The sequence below is a fragment of the Theropithecus gelada genome, chromosome 2 (genome assembly GCF_003255815.1).
Source record: "Theropithecus gelada isolate Dixy chromosome 2, Tgel_1.0, whole genome shotgun sequence".
Taxonomy (NCBI): domain Eukaryota; kingdom Metazoa; phylum Chordata; class Mammalia; order Primates; family Cercopithecidae; genus Theropithecus; species Theropithecus gelada.
In genome coordinates this window covers 193,988,567-194,015,734 of record NC_037669.1, presented here as the reverse complement: position 1 = coordinate 194,015,734, position 27,168 = coordinate 193,988,567, and the positions used below count along the sequence as shown (strand labels likewise).

General features: G+C 45.5%; 1 protein-coding gene across 2 annotated transcripts in view; it reads left to right on the top strand.

Annotated features, from left to right (window-relative positions):
* Positions 1-27,168, top strand: part of IQCG (IQ motif containing G) — a 68,121-nt gene that overhangs the window by 26,623 nt on the left and 14,330 nt on the right. Inside the window, exons 5-8 of one of the 2 annotated variants that reach the window (XM_025377730.1) lie at positions 931-1,059; positions 7,358-7,439; positions 18,254-18,415; positions 19,582-19,656. In XM_025377730.1, coding sequence (XP_025233515.1) covers positions 931-1,059; positions 7,358-7,439; positions 18,254-18,415; positions 19,582-19,656 — 448 coding nt within the window. Of the gene's footprint in view, positions 1-930; positions 1,060-7,357; positions 7,440-18,253; positions 18,575-19,581; positions 19,657-27,168 lie in introns of those variants that run through there. The other variant, XM_025377731.1, reaches the window with a different exon arrangement.

Below are 27,168 nucleotides of genomic sequence, written 5' to 3'. Positions count from 1 at the left end.
AACAAACTTTTTTAAAAAACCTAATCAAACTTTTGCGTTTTTTCTTTTTCTTTTTTTTTTTTTTTGAGACAGAGTCTGGCTCTGTCACCCAGGCTGGAGTGCAGTGGCGTGATCTCAGCTCACTGTAACCTCTGCCTCCTGCATTCAAGCAATTCTCCTGCCTCAGTCTCTGAAGTAGCTGGGATTACAGGTGCCCACCACCACACCTGGCTAATTTTTGTATTTTTAGTAGAGAAGGGATTTCACCATGTTGACCAGGCTGGTCTCGAACACCCGACCTCAGGTGATCCACCCACCTCGGCCTCCTGAAGTGCTGGGATTACAGGCGTGAGTCACCGCACCTGGCCTGGGTCTTAACTTGTGTGACTTCTGTAGCCCTTTGTGAATGTAGGGAAATGCATATTTTTTATATGTATATCAATACATATATATCAATATAATATATATATATATTTTGAGACCAGGTCTTGCTATGTAGTCCCAGCTGATCTCAAACTCCTGGGCTCAAGCAATTCTTCCACCTCAGCCTCCCAAGTAGCTGGAATTAGGGCGCATGCCACTGCACCTGGCCTGAAAATATGATTTGTTTATTAATTTATTGAGATGGAGTCTCGCTCTGTTGCCAGGCTGGAGTGCAGTGGTGATCTTGGCTCACTGCAACCTCCAACTCCCAGGTTCCAGTGATTCTCCTGCCTCAGCCTCCTGAGTAGCTGGGATTACAGATGCGAGCCACCACGCCCAGCTAATTTTTTTGTATTTTTGGTAGAGACGGGGTTTTACCATGTTGACCAGGATGGTCTTGATCTCTTGATCTCGTGATCCGTCTGCCTCGGCTTCCCAAAGTGCTGGGATTACAGGCGTGAGCCACTGTGCCGGGCGGAAAACATAATTGATTAACTCATTTTTTTGTTGGTCTGTTTCTCCTTACAGGCAGTTTTTCAGCGATGTGATTGCAGATACCATTGAGGAGTTGCAAGATTCGGGTACTTACAACAGTCTCCTGCAAGCTTTGAGCAAAGAGAGGGAAAACAAAATGCATTTCTATGACGTCATTGCCAGGTCAGAGTAATGTTAGGTTTACTTGCTTTGCTGTATTTTAAAGTGCTGAAACACTCTTACTGGAAATCCTTGAATGTTAAAGCAAACCAGCCATATGCTTTCCAGGGAAGATTACTAGAAGTCAGAATTTGGGTTTTCTTCCTAGTTCTGCTGGGACAGTAAGTCAGATTTCTAGGCCTTCGTTATCTGTATTTATTCTTCCTTTTCTAGTAATCTTTCTTAAGATTGAATTCGGCTGGGCACGGTGGCTCACACCTGTAATCCCAGCACTTTGGGAGGCTGAGGCAGGCGGATCACGAGGTCAGGAGATCGAGACCATCCTGGCCAACATGGTAAAACCCCGTTTCTACTAAAAATACAAAAAATTAGCCAGGCGTGGTGGCAGATGCCTGTAGTTCCAGCTACTCGGGAGGCTGAGGCAGGAGAATGGCGTGAACCCGGGAGGTGGAGCTTGCAGTGAGGTGAGATCGCACCACTGCACTCCAGCCTGGGCGACAGAGTGAGACTCCAGTTTCAAAAAAAAAAAAAAAATTTAATTCATTGAAAATCACTGAACAATAACAAATGAATGCCAAGGACAGTTTTTCTTTTCCAGAACCTTTCAACTTACGAATTCTTTCTAGAACTGCTTTTTTTTTTTTTTTTTTGGTTTGTTTTGTTTTTTTGAGACGGAGTCTTACTCTGTCACCCAGGTTGCAGTACAGTGGCACGGTCTCAGTTCACTGCAACCTTTGTTTCCCAGGTTCAAGCGATCCTCCTGCCTCAGCCTCCCAAGTAGCTGGGATTACAGGTCTGCCCCACCATGCCCAACTAATTTTGTATTTTTAGTAGAGATGGGGTTTCACCATGTTGGCCAGGCTGGTCTCGAACTCCTGACTGCAAGTGATCCACCCACCTCGGCCTCCCAAAGTGCTAGAATTACAGGCGTGAGCCACTGCACCCGGCCTGGAACTCTCTTTGGATGTCAATCCTGTAATGATTGATCCTGAATGTTTCTTGTCCTTTTTTGCTTATTTACCATCTGCATTGTTTTTATTCCATTCTTAGAGAGATTTCCTTAACTTTGTCTTCCAACTCTTTCTTTTTTTTTTTTGAGACAGAGTCTCTCTGTCACCAGGCTGGTGTGCAGTGGCACCATCTCGGCTCACCGCAACCTCCGCCTCCCGGGTTCAAGTGATTCTCCTGCCTCAGCCTCCCAGTAGCTGGGATTATAGGCACCCATCACTGTGCCTGGCTAATTTTTGTATTTGTGGTAGAGACAGTGTTTCACCCTGTTGGCCAGGATGGTCTCGATCTCTTGACCACATGATCCACCCACCTTGGCCTCCCAAAGTGCTGGGATTACGGGCTCTTTTTCTTTTTTTTCTGAGACTAGGTCTTGCTCTGCCTCCCAGGCCGAAGTGCAGTGGCATGATCACAGCTCACTGTAGCCTCTACCTGGGTCCCAGGCCCAAGTGAGTAGCCTCCCGAGTAGCTGGGACCACGGGTGTGCGCCCCCATGCCTGGCTATTGTTTTATTTTTGTAAACTCAGAGTCTCACCGTGTTAACCAGGCTGGTCTCAAAACCGTGGGCTCAAACAATCCACCCACCTCGGCCTCCCAAAGTTCTGGGATCATGCCTGTAACCCCAACCACAACTGGCCTTATCTTCCAACTCTTGTGTTTAATTTTTCAAAATGTTATGCTAACATTGATTTCTAAGAGCTCTTCCCTGAGTTTTTCATTTTTTATGGTATCCTTTTTTGTCACTCAGGCTGGAGTGCAGTGGCATGATCTTGGCTCACGGCAGCCTTGACTTCCTGGGCTCAAGCAGTCCTGCCTCAGCCCCTCAAGTCGCTGGGGACGCAGGCCTGCCCAGCTAATTTTTTGTGTTGTTTTGTAGAGATGGGGTTTTGCCAGGTTGCCCAGGCTGGTCTCGAACTCCTGAGCTCAAGTGATCTGCCTGTCTTGGCCTCCCAAAGTGCTAGGATTACAGGTTTGAACCACCATACCCAGCCTTCTCATATAGTTCTAAGAACATTAATTATAGTTGTCTGTCTTTGTTTTACATTGTCTTCTGTTTCTTGTATTGTCTTTCTTCTCTCTGAGTTACTTTTTCTCCCGTTTGTTTTAGTTCTGTTTTGTTTTGTTTTGTTTTTGAGACAGTTTCACTCTTGTTGCCCATGCTAGAGTGCATGCGCCCGCCTCGGCCTCCCAAAGTGCTGGGATTACAGGTGTATGGCGCCCACCTCGGCCTCCCAAAGTGCTGGGATTACAGGCGTATGGCGCCCGCCTCGGCCTCCCAAAGTGCTGGGATTACAGGCGTATGGTGCCCGCCTTGGCCTCCCAAAGTGCTGGGATTACAGGCGTATGGTGCCCGCCTTGGCCTCCCAGAGTGCTGGGATTATAGGCGTATGGTGCCCGCCTCGGCCTCCCAAAGTGCTGGGATTACAGGCATATGGCGCCTGCCTCGGCCTCCCAAAGTGCTGGGATTACAGGCGTATGGCGCCCACCTTGGCCTCCCAGAGTGCTGGGATTACAGGCGTATGGCGCCCACCTTGGCCTCCCAGAGTGCTGGGATTACAGGCATATGGTGCCCACCTCAGCCTCCCAAAGTGCTGGGATTACAGGCGTGAGCCACCACACCCAGCCTTCTGTTTTGTTTTGTTTTGTTTTGTTTTTTAATTTACATCTAAATTTTTTAGAGGAAAATGTTACTCTGTCACCCAGGCTGGAGTGCGGTGGCACAATCATAGCCCACTGCAGCCTCAAACTCCTGAGCTCAAGCTATCCTTCTGCCTCAGCCTCCTGACTAGCTGGAAGACATTTGCCACTATGCCCAGCTAATTTTTTTTTTTTTTTTAAGAGACGAAGTCTCACTATGTTGCCCACGCTAGTCTCCAACTCCTGGCCTTAAGTGATCCTTCCACCTTGGCCTCCCAAAGTGTTGGGCTTATAGGTGTGAGCCACCGCACCTGGCTCTAGTCTCTGCTTTTAATGTTAGGGGAATTGTGTTGGGTCATCTTTGGCCGTCCGTTTGTATTTAAGAGTGAAGTGCAAAGAAGCTCATGGATGCTGTGCTTTGCGCATGTGAACAGCGCTGCACTGTAGCAAGGCTGGGCAGAAAAGAAAAGCCCATCTTCTCCCTCGGTGTGGTCCAGTCTTTGCTGGGAGGGGTGAGGGGCAGTGAAGAAGTAATGGTTACTCTCTCACTACCCGTGTGTTGAGAGCTGGACAGGGAAAGGCTGGGGAAACTCACCGTCCAGTGAGCAGAATGTTTTTCGGTCCTCCTGTTTTTAGCATGGCCCTTCATCTCCACCTCCAGCTGTGTCTGGTGTCTGTCTCCAAGTCCAAATCCTCGGTTCAACCATTCCAGGAAACCAAAACTGACCAAACACCCGTGATCTCCCAAGAGGAGGAAAGGCAGCTGCCTGGCCACAGGCCTGGGGAAGGGAATCAGGTCATCCTGCTCCTTTGCCAGACTTTCACTCACTCCCCCTGGATTTCACCCTGTGGCACGGTTGAGCCTTTGAAGATGTGTGGTGCCTTCATGTGCTGAGCTTTTCTGGGGGGCCTGTAGCTTTATTCCATTTTCTTCTTCTTGGTTTCTCACTCTGTACACATTTAGATCTCATTTTTCTCTTGTCTGCTTTATATCTTCTTTAATTTTGCTGATGTCTGTCAGCTGCATCGTTTCTTCTCCCAATCTGTTTGTCTTTACAGGTTTACATCTTTTATTATTTCTTGCCTGTTATTTTAGTATTGTTTCAGGAGGGAACGGAGGGCTGGGCACGGTGGCTCACACCTGTAATCCCAGCACTTTGGGAAGCCGAGGTGGGTGGATCACTTGAGGTCAGGAGTTTGAGACCAGCCTGGCCAACATGGTGACACCCCACCTCTACTATAATACAAAAATTAGCCAGGCATGGTGGTGCGCACCTGTAGTCCCAGCTACTCAGGAAGCTGAGGCAGGAGAATTGCTTGAACCCTCGAGGTGGAGGTTGCAGTGAGCTGAGGTCACGCCACTGCACTCTAGGCTGGGCGACAGAACAAGACTCTGCCTCAAAAAAAAAAAAGAGGGAACAGAAATACATGCGTGTGTTCACCTGCTAAATAAAACGAGAAAGAGCACATAGTTATGTCAAGTGAAGTTAGGGTGAAAATTATGCCCATAATATAACTTAGTTTTGTAAGAGAAAACTTACAGCGTGTATTGACTGGGAGGAAATAGAATAAAATTTCAGTGTTAACTCCAGATAGTGGGAGTATGGGTGATTTTTATTTCTCTTCACACTTTCTTTGCATTTTCCAGATTTTCTAAAATGGGCACTTTTTTTTTTTTTTAATACCTTAAGTTCTAGGGCACATGTGCACAACGTGCAGGTTTGATCCATAGGTATACATATGCCTTGTTGGTTTGCTGCCCCATCAACTCGTCATCTACATTAGGTATTTCTCCTAATGCTATCCCTCCCCCAGCCCCCTACCCCTTGACAGGCCCCGGTGTGTGATGTTCCCTGCCCTGTGTCCAAGTGATCTCATTGTTCAATTCCCACCTATGAGCGAGATCATGGCGGTGTTTGGTTTTCTGTCCTTGCAATAGTTTCTCAGAATGATGGTTTCCACTTTCATCCATGTCCCTGCAGAGGACATGAACTCATCCTTTTTTATGGCTGCCTAGTATTCCATGGTGTATATGTGTAAAAATGGGTACTTTTATAATCTCATGTAAACCATATTTGTTTGTTCCAATAAACCTGTCCTTGGGATACTGAATTAGTAGTAGAGGGAAAGTATTCATTCTGCAGCTTTCTTATCTATTTTTTGTGATCTACGAGTGGGAAGTACAAAATCTATAGTTTGTTTTGGCAATGACAGTCTCAAGATTCTAGTTAACTCTGTGCTTTCTAAAAATTCCTGCCTGGGTTCAGTGACTCACGCCTGTAACACCAGCACTTTGGAAGGCCAAGGCAGGTGGATCACCTGACGTCAGGAATTCGAGACCAGCCTGGCCAACGTGGCAAAAACTCCATCTCTACTAAAAGTACAAAAATTAGCCAGTGTGGTGGCGCCTGTAATCCCAGGTACTTGGGAGGCCGAGGCAGGAGAATTGTTTAAACCCGGGAGGCGGGGGTTGCAGTGAGTCGAGATCGTGCCTCTGCACTCCTTTTTTTTCTGTCTCAAAAAAAGAAAAATAAATACATAAAAATAAAAATTCTTGAGTAAAAATCTTTACCTAGCTGCAGTTTAGTGAGAAGTCTTTTTTGTTGTTTTGTTTTGTTTATTTTGGTATTGTTTTGCTATTTTTTGTTTGTTTTAAACCTAAATGATGGGATTGTTGGAGAGAAGCAGAAGGCTGTTTCTCAGAGCAGATTGAGAAACAGTCAAATAAAGTAGCTAAGTTCAGAGGCTCTGGTGTCAGACAGTCCTGAGTTTGAACCCCTTTCTGCCATTTACTGTTTGTGTGACCATTGCAAGCGTGTTAGTCCAGGTCTTCTGAGAAATGGATGCCAAGATGGAATTATTCACGCAAAGATTTTATCAGGGGAAAGACCTGCGTGAGAGAAAATGGGGAGGGAACCCTCAGAACCAGTGCAAGGCCGACCCCCAGTGAAGGAGAGGCTAGAAGACACGGCTGTGTTTGGTAAGGTCATCAGGAGTCCTTGAGCCAAAGTCAACCATCAGAGATGCCCTGGCTCCCCAGGAAAGGCCCGTCCCATGCGACTCCTGCCACACTTAATAATGGGATGGCAGCAGTCTGTGGGCAGTGTGGCCTCGGCACACACAGAAGGTGTCAGAGCTGGAAGCCGGGACCCTTGCTGATTTACGCCCCCTGTAGGTGGAGATCGGTGAGGCACATTCTCACATCCAGCACATCAGCTCACCTTAGCTGTCCACACCGCGTTTTCTCGTCGGTAAAATAGGAATCGGGCTGTTGTGAGGGTAAGAATGTGTAATTAAAGTGTCCAAAGTAGAAAGGATTCTTCTTTCTCCTCTTGCTGTCTTTCTCTTCTTCACTTTTTCTCAGCAGCAACTATCTTAGATTCAACACTGATAAGCCAGAAAATCTTCCTCCAATCTATTAAAACAAATCTGTCTTTTAAAACGTGTTATTGAACATGTGTGAGGTGGACCAGCACCATTGGCATCCCTTGGGAACTCGATAGAGATGCATGTTTCAGGGCCCCTCCCAGCCTTGCTGAGTCAGTCTCTGGGGGTGCAGTCGAGGAATTCGGTTTTCTTACGTGCAGGTGATCCTTGTGCATGCTAAGGTTTGAGAGGCACTGCTCTAAACACAAATCATTCTTATATCTTCTAGGGAGGAAAAAGGAAGAAAACAGATAATATCACTTCAAAAACAGCTAATTAATGTCAAAAAAGAATGGCAATTTGAAGTCCAGGTAAGAATTACCTGCTTAACACCACAAGTAACTGAGCTAACACAGCTATTAAATATATGGAAGCCATCTTAAGCAGAGAAGAGTCACGCATAAAAGATCGTTGTTTCTTCTGGCGTTCCTTTACTATTGAAAATATAGCCGGGCGTGGTGGCTCACGCCTGTAGTCCCAGCACTTTAGGAGGCTGAGGCGGGTGGATGTCCTGAGGTCAGGAGTTTGAGACCAGCCTGGCTAACATGGTGAAACTCCATCTCTACTAAAAATACAAAAATTAGCCGGGTGTGGTGGCACGCACCTGTAATCCCCGCTACTTGGGAGGCTGAGGCAGGAGAATTGCTTGAACCCTGGAGGTTTCAGTGAGCCGAGATTGCGCCACTGCACTCCAGCCTGGGTGACAGAACAAGATTCCGTCTCAGAAAAAAAAAAAAAAAAAAAAAAAAAAACCCAGAAAATATAAAGAGAGCAACTAGAGAGCTGGCCTGGGTTGTACAGGTGTGTCTGGAGTATAGAGCCCTAGGAGACCCCATCCCCCTGGAGCTCTTAGTTCTCATCCTCATATCCCACCCCACAAACACCCCCACAGCCCCCACAGGGGGCCTCGCCTCAGACGGTCTCTTGTATTCTCGCGTCCCAGACGGAAAAGTCCGTTCCTGAAGAAGACATTAAGCACATTATGAACCTTCTTAGACATGGTGGTTGGGCTTTATCGTGTTATTTTTATTGTATTTTGAGGATAAAGTGGATTTGTGAGCTTTTGTGGTCATTAGGACCTAACCTCATATCTAGTTTACTTTTATAAGAAAATGCATCCCGAGTTTTAAGGAATGGACTTGCAAAACAAAGTTGGGGCTATAACCTAAGCAGTTAGAAACAAGTCGTATTAGGATGACTGATAACTTTTCTATGAGCAGTTTAGAAAGTTACAGAGGATGGCCTGGCACGGTGGCTCACGCCTGTAATCCCAGCACTTTGGGAAGCCAAGACAGGTGGATCACGAAGTCAAGAGATGGAGACCATCCTGGCCAACATGGTGAAACCCCGTCTCTACTAAAAATACAAAAATTAGCTGGGTGTGGTGGCGGGCGCCTATAGTCCCAGCTACTCAGAAGGCTGAGGCAGGAAAGTTGCTTGAACCCGGGAGGCTGAGGTTGCAGTGAGCCGAGATCACGCCACTGCACTCCAGCCTGGGTGACAGTGTGAGACTCCATCTCAAAAAAAAAAAAAAGAAAAAAAGAAAAAGAAGAAAGAAAGTTACAGAGGATGGCCTGTTACCAGCTTTTCATTGACGAGCTGTTTGGAGAAGTTTATGCTTTACAGAGGGGAATTTTCATTATTCCCTACACAGATGTTGGAAAACCATTTTATTTATATTTTTAATTTTTATTTTTATTTTTTGATGGAGATGGAGTCTCACCCTGTCCACTTCATCACCCAGGCTGGAGTGCCGTGGCGCGATCTCAGCTCACTGCAACCTCTGCCTCCTGGGTTTAAACAATTCTCCCACCCCAGCCTCCCGAGGAGCTGGGACTACAGGCGTGCACCACCGTGCCCACCTAATTTTTAAAATATTTTTGGTAGAGACAGGGTTTCGCCATCCAGGCTGGTCTCAAACTCCTGACCTCAGGTGATCTGCCCACATCAGCCTCCCAAACTGTTGAGATGACAGGCATGAGCCACCATAGCCAGCCTACGTATTTATTTTAGACACAGGATCTCACGCCGTCACTCAGGCTGGAGTGCAACAGCACAATTATAGCTCATTGCAATCCTGGGCTCAAGCGATTCTCGCACCTCAGCCTCCCGAGTAGCTGGGACTGCAGGGCACTCCACCACACCAGGCTGTGGTTTCATTGTTTGTAGAGGTGGGCGGAGGTGGGGTCTTGCTTTGTTGCCCAGGCTGGTCTCCGTCTCTGGGCCTCAGGTGTTTCTCCCTCCTTGGCCTCTCAAAGCACTGGGATTACAGGCATGAGCTGCCATGCCCAGCTGAGAGAATATTTTTATTTTATTTTATTTTTACTGATTTTTGTTTTGTTTTGTTTTTGAGACACGGTGTTACTTTGTCACCTAGGCTGGAGTGCAGTGGAGTGATCTCAGCTCACTGCAACCTCCACCCCCCAGGCTCAAATGATTCTTCTGCCTCAGCCCTCAGGTAGCTGGGACTACAGGCACCTGCCACCACACCCAGATAGTTTCTTAAATTTTCGGTAGAGACAGGGTTCCACTACGTTGTCCAGGCTGATCTTGAATTCCTGAGCTCAAGTGATCTGTCCGCCTTGGCCCACTGCCATAGCGCTAGGATGATAGGTGTGAACCACTGCACCGGCCTGAGAATATTGTACATATATGTGGAATAATTGTTTTTAAGAGGTCACTAGGAGGTGGAAGGATCACTTGAGGCCTGGAGTGTGAGACCAGCTTGGGCAACATAGCAAGACTCTGTCTCTATAAAGAAATAAATTATAAAAATAACCGGAAAAGTAAAAAAATTATCTGGATGTGGTAGTACACATCTGTAGTCCTAACTGCTTCTCAGGCTAAGGTGGGAGGACTGCATGAGCCTAAGAGGTCGAGGCTGCAGTGAGCTATGGTCTCCCCACTGCACTGTAGCCTGGGCGACAGAGTGAGATCATCTCAAAAACAAAGTCGTTAGACTTTCTTTGAAGATATTATCTTTAAGTCTTCCAAGCAAATTGCATAACACCTTCCCTTATTTTGTATTTGCCAATTACAAAGCACCTTAGGTAGCTCTAGGTCTTGATGTCATTATCCCTATTAACCCTCTGCGTGTAGCTTATATTTTTTGAAAACCACTTTTCTTCTCTGAGAAGCTGCATGAAAACTAGTTTGCGTTTAAGTTTTCTCTGTAACGAATAGACTTTTTCAGAGGTTTCCTAGCTCTTTTCCCTGAAAAACTCTCAAAATTTAAAAAGACTAATATAAATATCTTCTATTTTAAAAGTCATGAATCTTTTGAGATTATCTTATAGTAGATAAACATCTTTTACGTATGTTTTAAAATAGAAGATATCTATTTATTTATTTATTTTTATTTTTGAGACGGAGTCTGGCTCTGTCGCCCAGGCTGGAGTGCAGCAGCTCGATCTCGGCTCACTGCAACCTCTGCCTCTCAAGTTCAAGTGATTCTCCTGCTTCAGCCTCCCAAATAGCTGGGATTACAGGTGTGAGCCACCATGCCTGGTTAATTTATGTGTTTTTAGTAGAGATGGGGTTTCACATATTGGCCAGGCTGGTCTCGAACTTCTGACCTCAGGTGATCCACCCGCCTTGGCCTCCCAAAGTGCTAGGATTACAGGCGTGAGCCATCACGCCCGGCCAGAAGATATTTACGTTAGTCTCCTTTTAAGCCCTCCAAAACAATGTCAGAAGAAACCTCAGATTTAGCACTTTGCCAGTTAACTCCCGTCCTGCCATGAGGACCACACCTGTTGATGGTAGAATTTTCAGCCCTTGCTCCTGAGACTTACCTCCTGAATTGTATTCTCAGCCAAAGTAAAACCAAAGCGGAATATCACTCAGATATTGGGATCATCAGCAAAAGAATAGGTTAAGAAACCAAGATTCTGCTTCATAGTGGGTCTTAAAAAACAAGAAAAGAAAGAAACCAAGACTGGAAGATCCAAGGCAAGCCTTGGAACGAAAAAGAGCTACCAAGAGGAAATCAAGTTAAATCCCTAGAGCTACTGAAAACCAGTCATTAGGTCAAGGTTGGAAAACAAGAAGATAGGAAGTATATGCACATTAGGGACCTGTGGGTCAGAAAATGATGCCAACAGGAATGGCAGGTTTCTGTATATTAAAGTGTTGGTGGTAGCTTAGATGTGTAGGATTAATTGCCTTAGATACTTGGCAAAAAGAAAGAGTCGCAAAGGAAAAAAAGTTTCAGACTTCTGAACATCAATATCCAAAGCAAGATATCAATGGATCAGCATTTTCATGAAACTACTGGGAAAAAAAGGAACCAAGATTCGTATATAAAAATCTATCTTTTATATATCAGCAACAGACTTAGAATAGAAAATTGAAAATTTATATATATTATTACAATAGCATTAAAACTATCAATACCTAGCATTGAATCTAACAGCAGCAACAAAAATAATAGTAAAACACACACCACCAGGCCCAGCTAATGTCTGTGTTTTTAGTAAAGAAGGGGTTTTGCCATGTTGCCCAGGCTGGTCTCAAACTCCTGACCTCAGGTGATCCACTTGCCTCAGTCTCTGAAACTGCTGGGATTACAGGTGTGATCCTCCACACCTGGCTTTTTTTTCTTTTTTTAAATTGAGATGGGGGTCTCTCTCTGCTGCCCAGGCTGGTCTTGAACTCCTGGCCTCAAGCAGTCCTCCTACCTCAGCTTCCCAAGTAACTAGGATTATTGGAGCTCAGAGTTTATTCTGAGTCTATGGGCTCGTATAGTATCAGCCAGTATTCTAAGTCATAGACAGACAAATAGAAATGTTATTTTGTTTTATGTTTTTGAGATGTGGTCTCACTCTGTCCCCCAGGCTGGAGTGCAGTGGCGCGATCTTGGCTCACCGCAACATCTGCTTCCCGGGTTCAAGTGATTCTCCTACCTCACCCTCCCAAGTAGCTGGGATTACAGGTGCACGCCACCACACCTGGATAATTTTTGTATTTTTTTTTTAGTAGAGACGGGGTTTCACCATGTTAGCCAGGCTGGTCTCGATCTCCTGACCTCAAGTGATCCACCCGCCTCAGCCTCCCAAAGTGCTGGGATTACAGGCGTGAGCCACCGTGCCTGGTCATAATGTTAATTTAATAGAGAACTGTTTTTTTCCTGTGGCTTTGGTCTCTTTAATAGACAACATCCCCATTTTCCTTTTGCTGTCCAACCAGAGTGGCAACCTGAGGTCTAAGACAAGTGCCAGTTTCCCAGATAGTAGCTTCCAAACTGCCAGGAGCCAGTACTCCGTTCTGTACTTTGTGTACAGTCATGAAAGCAGACACTGCCATTAAAAGCCCTTGGCCCACGTTATTATGGCGGCCCTCAGAGCCTTGTAACTCGAGCTGGTAGCCTGCCTCTTCTCATTAGTAAATCATGCTTCTCTGAATTCAAATAGCAAGTCCAGAGGTCCGGATCTGAAGGCAGTTTTGGGATTTGGAAGTAAAGTTTGGTCTGCCGTGAAAACCCAAAACGGACGCATCCGTCCATGGACCTGACCACGAGGAAGGTTCCAGACACCATGGACAACTAGGATTCGAGGTTGTAGTGAAGGCAAATCTTTTCTTAGTGAAAATCTGAAAAGGAGCCTGTACCCCACTGCGTCTAGGCTGGCTCTTCTCGCACACTGGGGAGGAGGGGAAATGGAACAGCACTTCTGCTCGCTTGTTAGTGTGCCGCAATCGTGATTTTACCATCATAGCCTGTCAGGACTTTATATCTTCCTCTGTGTTTCCGCACTGTCACCTGGAGGGCCATAAAAATGTTTGTGCAAAATACCAATCCACGAAGGAACTCAGAGCACTCAGAGGCCCATGGCAACGGCGTTAAAACCAGATGCCTGTGGCTTGGCACAGCCAATGTTGTATGGGCGCCATGGCTCACGTCTGTAATCCCAGCACTTTGGGAGGCCGAGGCAGGTGGATCACCTGAGGTCGGGAGTTCGAGACCAGCCTGACCAACACGGAGAAACCTTGTCTCTACTAAAAATACAAGATTAGCCCAGCGTGGTGGCGGGTGCCTGTAATCCCAGCTACTCAGGAGGCTGAGGCAGGAGAATCGCTTGAACCTGGGAGGCTGAAGTTGCAGTGAGCCAAGATCACGCCACTGCACTCCAGCCTGGACGACAAGAGCAAAACTCCATCTTAAAAAACAAACAAACAAAAAACCACACTTACATGATGCAGTACCTTCTGTTTACCAGGGGCAGAGGCTAAAGACTTTTAACTCTATATTTCTATCTTCATATTGTTACTCTGAAGTCTTAATATTCAATCTGAGAAAGAAAAATTACCAGAACATGCTCTTGAGTTTTCAAAAGTGTATTTTTGTATGCACAGACACTATTCAATAAATACCTGTCTACACTATTTAGATTCTGTGAGAAACAAAACTACAGTTATCAGTGTGGGCTGAGGTTTTCTGCAAAAGGTTTTATTTACTTGAGTGATATATAAGGTGGACCTTGAAGGAAATCTAAGGGATCATATAGGTAAAAGGATTCCAGTCGATGAAGTAAAACCATCACATTTTCGCTTTAACTCTAGTCTTCCTAAAGATTCAAACCTAGGCCGGACACAGTGGCTCATGCCTGTAATCCCAGCACACTGGGAGGCCGAGGCGGGTGGATTGTTTAAGGCCAGGAGTTTGAGACCAGCCTGGGCAACATGGTAAAACCTCATCTCTACCAAAACATAAATAGAAAAAATTAGCTGGGTCTGGTGGTGCATGCGCCTGTGGGCCCAGCTAGTCGGGAGGCTGAGGTGGGAGGCGGAGGTTGCAGTGAGCCGAGATTGCGCCATTGCACTCCAGCCTGGGCAACAGAGCGAGACCCTGTCTCCAGAAAAAAAAAGAAAGATTCACTGACTGCCATACAATTTGGAAATAGAGGGGAGGGAAGAGGAAGAAGGAGAAGAAATGGGCGGGCGCAGGGGCTCACGCCTGGAATCCCAGCACTTTGGGAGGCTGAGGCAGGCGAATCACCTGAGGTCAGAAGTTGGAGACCAGCCTGGCCAACATGGTGAAACCCCGTCTCTACTAAAAAGAAACACAAAAATTAGCCAGGCGTGGTGGCGCAGGCCTGTAATCCCAACTACGTGGGAGGCTGAGGCAGGAGAGTCCCTTGAACCTGGGAGGTGGAGATTGCAGTGAGCCAAGATCGCGTCACTGCACTCCAGCCTGGGCAACCAGCGAGACTCCATCTCAAAAAACAAAAAAAGAGAAATGGGGGACGACAGGGGAGAAGGGAAGTGCATATAGAAAGAATGGAAGAAAAACAGTGAGCCAAAAGCAGACATCTCTTAAAATTCATTTCATCGACGTTTACTGAGCATATAAGTTGTGCCAGGCACTCCAGCCTGGGCAGAATTCTACAGATGAGAAAATAGGCTTAGTGAGGTTCAGTAATTTGCCTGCAATCCGACAACTTATAAGACAATGTGAAATACTAAGACATATTTTTAAAGGGCCTATAGCGTATTCTCTGCCAGAGATGCTCAGTCTCTTCGGAATGATTCTGATCTAGTCGGAATAACTGTCATACAATTAGAATGATTCTGTAGAATTATATCACAAAGTTAGTAGACAAAATAACTTGAAGAATTCCATTCTGATTCATCTTGGGACCTTTTTTAGACAGGGCCTCGCTCTGTTGCCCAGGCTAAAGTGCATGAGTGTGGCTCACTACAGCCTCGGCCTCGGGCTCAAGGGATTCTACCACTGCAGTCTCCCTACTAGCTGGGACCACAGGCGTGTGCCACCAGGCCCAGCTAATTTTTTCATTTTTTTGTAGAGACAGTTTTTGCTGTGTTACCCAGGCTGGTCTTGAACTCCTGGGTTCAAGTGATCCTCCGGCCTTGGTTTCCCAAAGCACTGGAACTATAGGCATGAGCCACCCCACCGGGTTGGGGCCTAATGATACTTTAAGTCAAGCTTGTCCAACCTGCAGCCCGCAGGCCGCACGCGGCCCAGGATGGCTTTGACTGGGGCCCAACACAAATTCGTAAACTTTCTTAAAACATTATGAGAGATTTGTGTGTGTGTGTGTGTGTGTGGTTGGTTGGTTTGTTTGTTTTTTGTTTCAGCTCATCAGCTATTTTTGGTGTGTTTTGTGTGTGGCCCAACACAATTCTTCTTCTTCCAATGCGGCTCAGGGAAGTCAAAAGATTGGACACCCCTGCCTCTGCTTGCTTTCCTTAACAGAGGATTTGTCCAATTACCACTTTGTTTTTTCTTTGAATAGTTACTTAGAATTAATTCCCTAGGTACTTGGGAGGCTGAAGAGAGGGGATTGCTTGAGTCTGGGAGTTCAAGACTACAGTGAGCTGTGATGGTGACACTGCATTACAGCCTGGGGGACACAGTAGACCCTACCTTAAGAAAAAAAAGGAGGCTGGGTGCAGCAGTGGCTCCTGCCTGTAATCCTCGCACTTTGGGAGGCTGAGGTGGGAGGATCCTTTGAGCCCAGGGTTTCAAGGCCAGCCTGGGCGACATAGTGAGACTCTGTTTCTACAATAATAATAATAAGCTGAGTGTGACGTCATGCACTTGTAGTCCCAACTACTCTGTAGGCTGAGGCAGGAGGATTTCTTGAGCCTGGGATGTCAAAGTTACAGTGAGCCATGATGATGCCACTGCACTTCAGCCTGAGTGACAGAACAAGACTGTCTCAGAAACAACAACAACAACAACAACAACAAAAGCCGGGCACAGTGGCTCATGTCTGTGATCCCAGCACTTTAGGAAGCCAAGGCAGGAGGATCCCTTGAAGCCAAGAGTTTGAGACCAACCTGCGCAACAGAGTGAGACCCCCTGAGACCCCATCTCTAGAAATAGTAAAAAGTTAGCCAGGCGTAGTGACATGCACCTGCAGTACTAGCTACTCGGGAAGATCGCTCGAGCCCAGGAATTGGAGGTTATAGTGAGTTGTGATCAAGCCACTACACTCCAGCCTGAGTGACAGAGGGAGACCCTGTCTCTGAAAAAAAAAAATTGTTAATAAAAAAGAACTAATTCTACCCTACTTAATGGTTAAGATGAAAGGCGGTTGGAGGCCGGGCATGGTGGCTCACGTTTGTAATCCAAGCACTTTGGGAGGCCAAGGCAGGTGGATCACCTGAAGTCAGGAGATCAAGACCATCCTGACCAACATAGAGAAACCCCGTCTCTACTAAAAATACAAAATTAGCCGGGCGAGGTGGCGCATGCCTGTAATCCCAGCTACTTAGAAGGTTGAGGCAGAGAATCGCTTGTATCCGGGAGGCGGAGGTTGCAGTGAGCCGAGATCACGCCACTGCACTCCAGCCTGGGCAACAGAGCAAGACTCCGTCTCAAACAAAGTAAAAAAAGAGAAGAAAGGCGGTTGACGTCTAGAGGAGGGCGGATCTCGGTGGAAGCACTTTTGCTGCTGGCTGTGTGCTTGTTTGCTGTGCTGTCAGGGCGCCTCCCTGTGGACTCACTCACACAATGATTCTCCCAAACAGTTCTTTTCAAACAAATGTGACCTCCCTGACTGAAAGCTTTCCAAGGATTCCCACCACAGTTGGAATAAAACCTGAATTTCTCAGTCAGGCCTCCGAGGTCCTGTGTGGTGCCCTTACCTACCTCCAGCCTCATCCTGTCGTCCCCTCAACCCTCACTAGGCTAGAGCCTCCGGAGTTTTCTTTCCGTTCCTGGAATGTATCCAGGTCTTGATGGCTTCAGGATTTGGGCATATACTTTTTCTTATTTTTTTTTTTTAGAGTTCCCTTAACCCTATTTTTCTATTCTTTTTTCCTTTTTTCTTTTTATTTTTCTTTTCTTTTTTTTTTTTTTTTTTTTTGAGGCTCTTGCTGTCTTCTTGTCTGGAGTGCAGTGGCGCGATCTCAGCTCACTTCAACCCCCACCTCCCGGGTTCAAGCGATTCTTCTACCTCAGCCTCCTGAGTAGCTGGGATTACAGGCACACGCCAGCATGCCCAGCTATTTTTCATATTTTTAGTAGAGACGGGGTTTCACCATGTTGGCCAAGCTGGTCTCAAACTACTGACCTAAGGTGATGCCCCTGCCTCAGCCTCCCAAAGTGCTGGGATTACAGGCATGAGTCCTGGTGCCTGGCCAAGCCTATTTTTCATGTGGTGGGCTTACGTATCCTTCAGGTATTGAATGAACCATCGCTTCCTTGAGAGAGTCCCTCTCAGACCTTCCAGAGTCTAATGTACCTCGAATGAACCATCGCTTTCCCAAGAGTCTCTCTCAGACCTTCCAGAGTCTAATGTACATCGAATGAACCATGGTTTTCCCGAGAGTCCCTCTCAGACCTTCCAGACTCTAATGTACATTCGAATGAACCATCCCTTTCCCGAGAGAGTCCCTCTCAGGCCTCCCAGAGTCGAATGGACTCTTCCCTTGTTATTTCCTCCCACAGCCTGTCAAGCTTTCCTTTTCTATCATTTTGCACAATTTTTGAAAGTTTACACATGTTTATCTCTTTTTAACCACCTCTCTTCTATTAGACTGCAAGCTCTATGAGGGCAGGGAATATGTCTGTTTAGATCTCCATGATTTTCCTAGAGCCTAGCTCAGTGCCTGGTGCTGAATAAATATTTTTCTTAATGACTATTGAGTCCTCGCAATTGCCAAGCACTTGGTGACCTGCAAAAAGAAAGCGTTTTCACACGTGTTCTCAGTGAAACCTAATAATCTCTGAGATACTTCAGTCAGGGTGGGTGTTTGTGTGTGTGTGTGTGTGTGTGTGTTTTATAGAAAATAAAAAAGTTGGAGATTTGACTTGGCCAAGTTCACACAGCTGGAGGCCTGGGTGGGAAGTCAGTTCTTTTCATCATTTTGACCAGTGTTCTTCCTACCAAAATGAGAAATCTGTGTGGGAAATATGGACACACCAGTAATGTGCCTGGGAACTAATCTCCGCCCTGATTCGCCCTGATTCTTCGAACTGCTGTATTACTCACTTTCCTCTCTTCATGATTGTTGGCTAAATTTCCCGTTGTGTGATAGCGGAAAACTAGTTCCCGTTCCTTATTGATTTACACTTATAAAAGGGAACCTTAAGCCACTGGCTGAACTGAATGGAGGTAGAATGTATTTTCAATTTAGAAACCTGGTCTTTCCATTGCAGAGTCAGAATGAATATATTGCTAACCTCAAGGACCAACTGCAAGAGATGAAAGCAAAATCCAACTTGGAGAATCGCTACATGAAAACCAATACTGAGCTGCAGATTGCCCAGACCCAGAGAAAGTGTAACAGAACAGAGGAACTCTTGCTGGAAGAGATTGAGGTAATCCCTGGGACATTAGTGAAGAACCCAGGAGATGGCATTTGAGCTGTCACTCCTGATCCTGTCTCAGCTAACAAAGGAGGGAGATGAAGATTTCCCTCCATCTCTCTCGGCAACAGCCCCTCCACTTGCGGCTGAAAATGAAAGCCTAAATGAGGATACACATGTTCGCAAGCGGAGATTCCAACGGGCTGTAGCCTCCTTCTCCTGCCTCATAATGACTTTGAAAATTGGCTGTACTTTCTCTCCTCGGTCACTTCTTCTTATTTTATCAAACCAATCGCCATTTCTCTAATTATAGGGAGAGGGCAAAACAAGATCCTTAGTTATGGCAGGATTTTGCTGCTGTTTGTTTTATCTAACCAGTACCTTTCACTCCTCCAGTAAGAAATACAGCATCTTGAGAGATGAACTTCATTCAAACCTGAATTTATGGGAATGAGAAGTCATGGTGAAAAATATCAGGAGGAAGAAAGTGGTAGATCTTCTTTGAGGGGAATGCGAAATGGCGCACGCGCGTGCGCGCACACACACACACACACACACACTGCACACACTGCACACACATACGCAAAGCCAGGCACTAGTCCCAGCTAATCGGAGGGGAGGCAGGAGGATCCTTGAGTTTGAAGCCAGCCTGGGCAACATAGGGAGACTCCCTTCTCTCTCTCTCTCTCACACACACACACACACACACACACATACACACACACACACACACACACACAGAGCAGCAGGCAGATGGGAAGAGGGAAGAAGGAACAAACGTCCTTAGACCATGGAATTTGTGTGTGGGAGGACTCCTTGCTCTGAGACTAACGTGGCTTAAGGCCACGACAACAGTCTTCCTGGCACTCTGGAATTTCCCTTTTTTAGGCCCCACAGCCTTGTGCCCTTGGAGCACCGTTTCTCTCCTTCAATGGGCACCTCTTTTCAGTTCATGGGATTGCGCTCCTTTCATTAGGGACACTAACACAGTCCAGACAGTGCTGCGTCATGTGTCTCTGCGGTGTTTGTGAACAGGAATTGCACGAAACTGAATTCCCGGCATCCCAGCTGGTAAAGGAAACCTGAGCTGCCGACCAAGCTGCTCCTCTAATCTTGAGAACTTCTGATTCACAGCCCTGCAGGGAAGACGTGCTGATGTCTGATTATTGTTCTTACAGAAACTCAGGATGAAAACCGAAGAAGAGGCCCGGATTCATATGGACATTGAAATGTTCCTTAGAAAGCAGCAGCAGGTGGGTCACCAAAACTTTTCTGTGCTTTGAGTTTTTTTGTACTCTGCTCATACTGAGGAAACAAAAAAAATATTTTGAAGAAAAACCAGCCATCATTCTTTCAGCCTAATGAGCTTGAGCTCACATGTTATTTCAGGGTTATGCATCTGAATAGATATCTTATATAGTTACAATCTGAGAGAGTACAAGTAAAATTTTGTTTTCTGCTTTTATCATTGAGCTTAGATAAGAAATTTTTTGATTCCTATATTGCTGTATACTCATAATTTTTAAATTATGACTTAATTTATGACAAAATTTATTAAGTCAAATTATGACTTAAAAATTTATGGGCCGGGCACAGTGGCTCACGCCTGTAATCTCAGCACTTTGGGAGTCTGAAGCGGATGGATCACCTGAGGTCAGGAGTTCGGGACCAGCCTGGCCAACATGGTGAAACCCCCTCTCTATTAAAAATACAACAATTAGCCAGGCGTGGTGGTGCACCTGTAATCCCAGCTACTCAGGAGGCTGAGGTGGGAGAATTGCTTGAACCTGGGAGGCAGAGGCTGCAGTGAGCTGAGATTGTGCCACTGTACTCCAGCTGGGCAACAGAGCAAGACCCCGCCTCAAAAAAAAGACATAATTTTAAAATTAATTATTTTTAATTATGACTATATTAAAATGTTTTCCCATTAGTATAGTGGCCAATAAATAAAAAAGAAAAATAAAGGCCAGGTGCGGTGGCTCACGCCTGTAATCTCAGCACTTTGAGAGGCCGAGGCCAGCGGATCACCTGAGGTCAGGAGTTCTAGACCAGCCAGGTCAACATGATGAAACCCCATCTCTACTAAAAATACAAAAATTAGCCGGGCGTGGTGGTACAGCCCTGTAATCCCAGCTATTCGGGAGGCTGAGGCAGAAGAATCGTTTGAACCTGGGAGGCAGAGCTTGCAGTGAGCCGAGATCACACCACTCACTCCCGCCTGGGCGACAGAGCGAGACTCTGTCTCTAAAAAAAAAAAAAAAAAAGATTTACTAATTTTTTACGTTATAAAAATAACATTCCCAGTTGAGTGAGGATTTTTAAAATGACTCATTGCTTTTCATTTTTTTATGTTATTACAGTTTCTTTATAAAATAATTGAAAATCATTGTTTAATGTTCTATTGAATGGTTGTGCCATAGTTTGTTACAAATTTTTTTTTTAATATTTAGGTTGTTTCCAAAGTTTTATTATTATAAATAATGCACTTATTAAAGCTTAGCCCAAAGAACTATTTTTCTTCATGGCAACTATTTACTAAAAGTAAATCTCAATCATAAGATGATTATTTCAGAGACTGGTATTTTGTGACTTTTGATAAACATTGCCGACTCTCTAATCTGTGCTGCCACTAGCAGTGTTGCAGGCAGTCATTTCAAGGTCTCTTCAACATTAGTAGCCATTTTAAATATCTTCAAAGTCTGCTAATTTAATGAGTTGTTTTGTTTTTTTTTGTTTTTTGGGTTGTTTTGCTTATTAATAGAAGTGAACATAACATTTTTCCATGTTTACTCAATTTATTTCTTCTTATGTGAAATATATATGACAGAAGTGGTTTTAAAAGCATTTTCAATACTAATAACCAAGCTGGGTCTGTAATATATCTAAGGTTAGAAGTATGTCTAAGTGTAGCTGGAGTCTTTCTTTACTTTGTTTTTTGGGGGTTTTTTTGAGATGCAGTCTTGCTTTACCATCCAGGCTGGAGTGCAGTGGCATGATCTCGGCTCACTGCAACCTCCACCTCCTGGGTTCAAGCGATTCTCCTGCCTCAGCCTCCCGAGTAGCTGGGACTACAGGTGCCTGTCACCACGCCTGGCTAATTTTTGTATTTTTAGTAGAGACGGGGTTTCACCATGTTGGCCAGGCTGGTCTAGAACTCCTGACCTCAGGTGATCCACCTGCCTCAGCCTCCCAAAGTGCTGGGATTACAGGCGTGAGCCACCGCACCAGCCACCGCGCCCAGCCCCAGCTGGAGTCTTACAAAATATCCCTGTTGGATGAACAAAGAGAAAATTTTCCAGCTTAGTTATAATACAGCTTGCTTTTGGGAAAAGCTAATGAGTTTTCAGTCAACGATTCCAAATGTGTGGTTAAGGAGAATTTGTAGATGCTATCTCGCAGGTCTTTACTGAAAAAAAATATCTGGTAGGCTATTAGAATTAGGGTTCTGTAGCCCTGCAGTTTCAGAATTATGTATCATGTTACCTGTTTCAAGTGTGAGACACCTGGCAGGTGTTGGATATTTATCAGTGAGTTGCTGGATAAATGGATCACGAAGGGATGACGCCAGAGTTTCTCAGATCTTCAGCCCAATAACACAAGCAATACATAAGTACGTATTTTTTTATTTTTTATTTTTTAGGGGCAGGGTCTCTCTGTTTCCCAGCCTTCAGTGCAGTGGTGCCATCATAGCTCACTGCAGCCTCAAACTCCTGGGCCCAAGTGATCCTCCCACCTCAGTCTTCTGAGTAGCTGGGACCACAGCTGTGCACCACCATGTCCAGCTACAATGTAAGACAGAAATGTATAAATTAAAGAAAGTGAAAGCCCTCTTAAATCACTCCCCTTTCTGAAGGGAAGTTTCTTCCACATGTATTTCTTTTCATATACTTATACCTCAAAACATACATATTCTCAGTGGTTTTCTGTTTTGTTTTGTTTTTTAAGAGGAGTCTCGCTCTGTCGCCCAGGCTGGAGTGCAGTGGTGCGATCTCGGCTCACTGCAACCTCCGTCTCCTGGGTTCAAGTGATTCTCCTGCCTCAGCCTCCAGAGTAGCTGGGATTATAGGCACCAGCCACCATGCCCAGCTAATTTTTGTATTTTTGGTTTCACCATGTTGGCCAGGCTGGTCTAGAACTCCTGACCTCAAGTGATCTGCCCACCTTAGCCTCCCAAAGTGCTGGGATTACAGGCGTGAGACACCGCGCCCGGCCTAGTGTTTGTTTTTTACGTAAATTGGATCATACTATATATAGTGTTCCAGAGCCTGTTTTTTCCTTTTTACATTTACTTTGTTTTTAATGTTTTCTGTAGCAATACAACTGATAGATAATATCTCATAGTCAGAATACACTGAAATTTAGTGAACCATTCTGTCAGTACATTTAGGTTGTTTCAGGTTTTGCTGTGACATTACGAAACCTTGGTTCTGTCTCTAAGTGGATGGTATTTGGAAAGGCTATTTATTTTGTGTATTGCTGTGGATTCCTTAGACTCTCTAGTGGTTTTTCAGTTGATTCATTTGGATTTCCTAGGTGGAAAATCTTACTGCATGCAAACAATAACAATTCTGCATTTTCCTTTTTATTATTTGTATGTCTATTTTCATTTCATGGCTTATTGTATAGCTGGAAAGCCAGTGTACTTGTTAACTGTAGCAGTGATAATGGGGCACCCTTTCTCTATTGTCAGTTGTTAACACACCACCATTGTTCTGGTGTTTTAGTCAGGATTACACGTGAGTTTGTCACAGTCAAGTTTCTGATATGCAAGTTAGAGCATTCACAGGGAAAGAACCGACCCTGAAACTTGGAATGGGAACACCTGCTCGGATTCGGATGAAACCGACAGATCAACGCTCCCTTGGCAGTGGCAGTACTCTACCCTCCTGGGTCTCAGGACACTTCCTTTGCCTGAAAGTCCTGTGATAACTTCATCTGGGAGGACGCCTTGGAAAGGGATGCGCTTTCCTCAGACCCGGCACAGTCACCCCTGTTGTCACTGGATCTGTAACTAGGTCAAATCTTAGCATGTTACAGGGGGACATATAACTCAGATAACTCACTCCAAAGGAAATAACTTACACACCAAAAGAATGGTAAGATTTTGCTAATAAATATTGGAAGAAACCTGGGAAACATGTTGAATTGATTCTAAGAGTGTTTGATCCAACAGGGTAGGCTAGAACATTCCATTTGGTTAATTCATTGATACAGACGCACTTACCTGAGAGTCTAGATGTCATGGGTTAGCTTGTGCAGCTAGAGGTGATTCAACAGTTGCCTACATTTGATGAGGTGGAGATGCCAGAGCTTCCCTGCTATGATTTGGGGGAGACAATCCAGAGACGTAGGGAGACAGGAATGTCACAGTGGATTTATCATGTGTGACTTGCACATCTACCACCAAACACCCATCCATAACCATGAGAAGGCCCAGAAGACACTGCTTTACTAAGACATTGAGAAACAGAATAGTGAGGGGAGCATCTGCATCCCTAAAAGCTTTGTGCTTGCTTTCCTGTGTAGGCAGGTGTGACCCTAAGGATGTTGTCACTGAGATGAGCTTCCTGGTATCAGTGGGGTGATGGGGTCCCGAAGTGCCTTAGGATAACTGGGAGCACTTAATTGTCAAAGATAAGGTGGGAACATTTACCACAAAGGGGGGCAGAGACTTAACGGTAATCAGAATGCCTTTGGCCATAGGGATTCTTGGCAATGGCTAATCAATCATGGTATCTCTAGGAACAAAATTGATGGGCTGCCTACTAAAGTATAACAGAAAAAGAGTCCGGGTCTGGTAGCCAGAACCCTGATTTGAATCACCACAGTAGAGAGTTACGGCCGCTCCCCTAGCTCCTAGGACTGAGTCAATTCACAGCCCCAGAGCCCCTTTATGAACTGGGGTGTAGGTGTGGGGGCATGTCCCCCCGAGGATGAACTCTGCAGCCCTGCTGCAAGTACCTACTGTAAGTCTCCCTGTAGCTCCTACTCAGAAGACCTGTGTAATTGACAGAGTGACTGTGCACTGGGATGACTGAAGCTTTGGCTCTGAACGGATGTTCATCCACAGGGACCCACAGTGACACTGCGGCCACTAGTCAAAATGGGCAGTTATGGTGGTTAGGTGACAGATGGAGCCTGAACTAGCCTGACTGTGAGTCCACCTGTTCCGTGGACCCTCTCTGTCTTTGTTTCCTCCGTTACTGAAGCTGTTATTGGACTAGATATACTTGCGGACATTATGATAGTAAGCACCAAGACGAGCTTCTTGAACTTCCCCTCCCTACTGAAATAGAAAACCAGAAGCAGTGCTGCACTCCTGGTGGAACTACAGAGATTAGCGCCACCATCGAAGACCTGAAGGAAGCAGCAGTGGTGATTCCACGTCCCTATTTAACTCAGCCGTCTGGCCTGCGCAGAAGAGGCGTGGATCTTGGAGAGTTATTATGGACTATTGTAAAGAGTGACTGCAGTTGCAGCTACTATTTTAAATGCAGTACCTTCCTTGGAGCAAGTCTTCAATGGCCCCTGGGTCTTGCTATACAGCCGTGAATCTGACCAAAGCTCTGTCTTCAAACCAATTTGAAAGACCGCCAGGAGCAGTCTGCTTTTACCTGCAGGGCCAACAGTACCCCTTCGTAGTCTCGCATCAGGGCTGCCAGCACTGTTCTCTGCCATAATCTGGTCTGCAGAGATGGTGCCCCCTGGACTTTTCACAAAACGTCATAGTCGCTCACTGCATTAACGATGTTGTGCTGATTGTATCTGATGAAGAGGAACTAGCAAGGACTTTAGATACCTAAGTAAGAAATATGTGAACTAGAAGGTGAGCGCTTAACTCCATTTCTGATACCAATTCTTTATCATTAGTAATCCGTTTAGGAGACAGAAATCATACCAATAATTTAACAGATAAAATCCAACAAAAAGAATCACGAGCTATTCATAAGGGATTGGCTACTCAGAGGGATAAAAGAGAACTCTAAAGAACATCCTAAGGCCAGGCATGGTGGCTCATGCCTGTAATCCCAGCACTGTGGGAGGCCAAGGTGGGAGGATTGCTTGAACCCAGGAGTTGAAGACCAATCTGGGAAATATAGTGAGACCTCATCTCTACCAAAAAAAAAAAAAAAGAAGAAGAAGAAGAAGAAGAGGGAGAGAGGGAGGGAGGGAGGGAGGAAGGAAGGAAGGAAGGAAGGAAGGAGGGAGGGAGGGAGGGAGGGAGAGAGGGAGGGAGGCTGGCCCAGGACAATATCCAAAAAAGAAATAAACTGGAAAGGTGGGGGCGGGAGGGGGAAGGATCCTTCCCAAGGATAAGATCCAGGCCTCATTGGAGAGGGTATGGCCATGGCCCACTGGATGGCAGCGGTGTTTGCTGGGTTGCCTTGGGCCAGAGCTGGCTCACAGCTAGCTGGCAGGATAAGGCTGGCAAGCAGGAAACTGTGGACCTTGCTGTTTGTTTGTTTGTTTGTTTCCTAATCTGGATGCGTACTCAATTAGGGGGAAAAAAAAAAGAACAAAACTTTTTTTGTCCATTGAGATATTTTTTCTCCTTTAATATGTTAATAGAGTAGAATACATTAAGAGTTGCTGATTTGAGTCATCCTTAAATTCCTGGGATAAACCCCACTAGGTCACAATGCGTTTGGCCAGCAGGAATCCTCCTGCGTGGTCTCCGTACAACGTGTGGGTGGACAAGTGCCACCGGGTGTCCCCGCACATGCCGCTGGCGACAGGAAACGGGGCAGCGCCCTCCTGTCGCGCCTCCAGCGCCCTCTACTGACGCAGCTTAGCATTTTGTTAGCTGGCAAGAAAAACGTTCCTAGCAAGCATCCACCTCCACCAAGAAAGGTGAATTTGGAGCTGACAGGCAATAAATTGTAACTGGCACAAATGAGTTTTTCTTTAAATTACCAAGTGTGAGGTTTACTCTGTAGGTTTCTGGTAGACAAGCTTTATCAACTTCAGGAAGTATCTTTTCTTGTTAAAAGTTTGTTTTTCTCAACAAAATGAGTACTTGATTTTGAGATGGATTTTTTTTCATTAATTGAGATGATATTGTTTTCTCTTCTTTAATATGTTAATAAAGTGAAATACATTACTAGATTTGTTGATGTTGGGTCATCTTCAAATTCTTGGGGTAAATCTTACCCGATCATAGTGTGTTGTTCCTTTTTTTTTTTTTTTTTTCTTGAGACGGAGTTTTGCTCGTCGCCCAGGCTGGAGTGCAGTGGTGCAATCTCGGCTCGGTGCAACCTCTGCCTCCCGAGTTCAAGCGATTCTCCTGCCTCAGCCTCCCGAGTAGCTGGGATTACAGGCGTGCGCCACCATGCCCGGGTAATTTTGTATTTTTTTAGTGGAGACAGGGTTTTCTCCATGTTGGCCAGGCTGGTCTTGAACTCCTGACTTCGGCTGATCCACCTGTCTTGGCGTCCCAAAGTGCTGGGATTGCAGGCGTGAGCCACCGTGCCTGGCTTGTTATTCCTTTAATAGACTGTTAAAAAACTGATTTATAGACTTAAAAAATTTTTTTGTATTTTAAACTTTTTTTTAATTTTTAATTTTTGTGGGTACATAGTAGGTGTATACACTTATGGAGTGCATGACGTACTTTGATGCAGGCGTGCAATGCGTCGGAGTCACATCAGGGGAAATGGGGTATCCATCACCGTCAGTCTTTATCCTTTGTGTTACAAATGATCTAATTATACTCGTTTGGTTCTTTTTAAATTTACAATTAAAGCATTGACTATGGTCACCCTGTT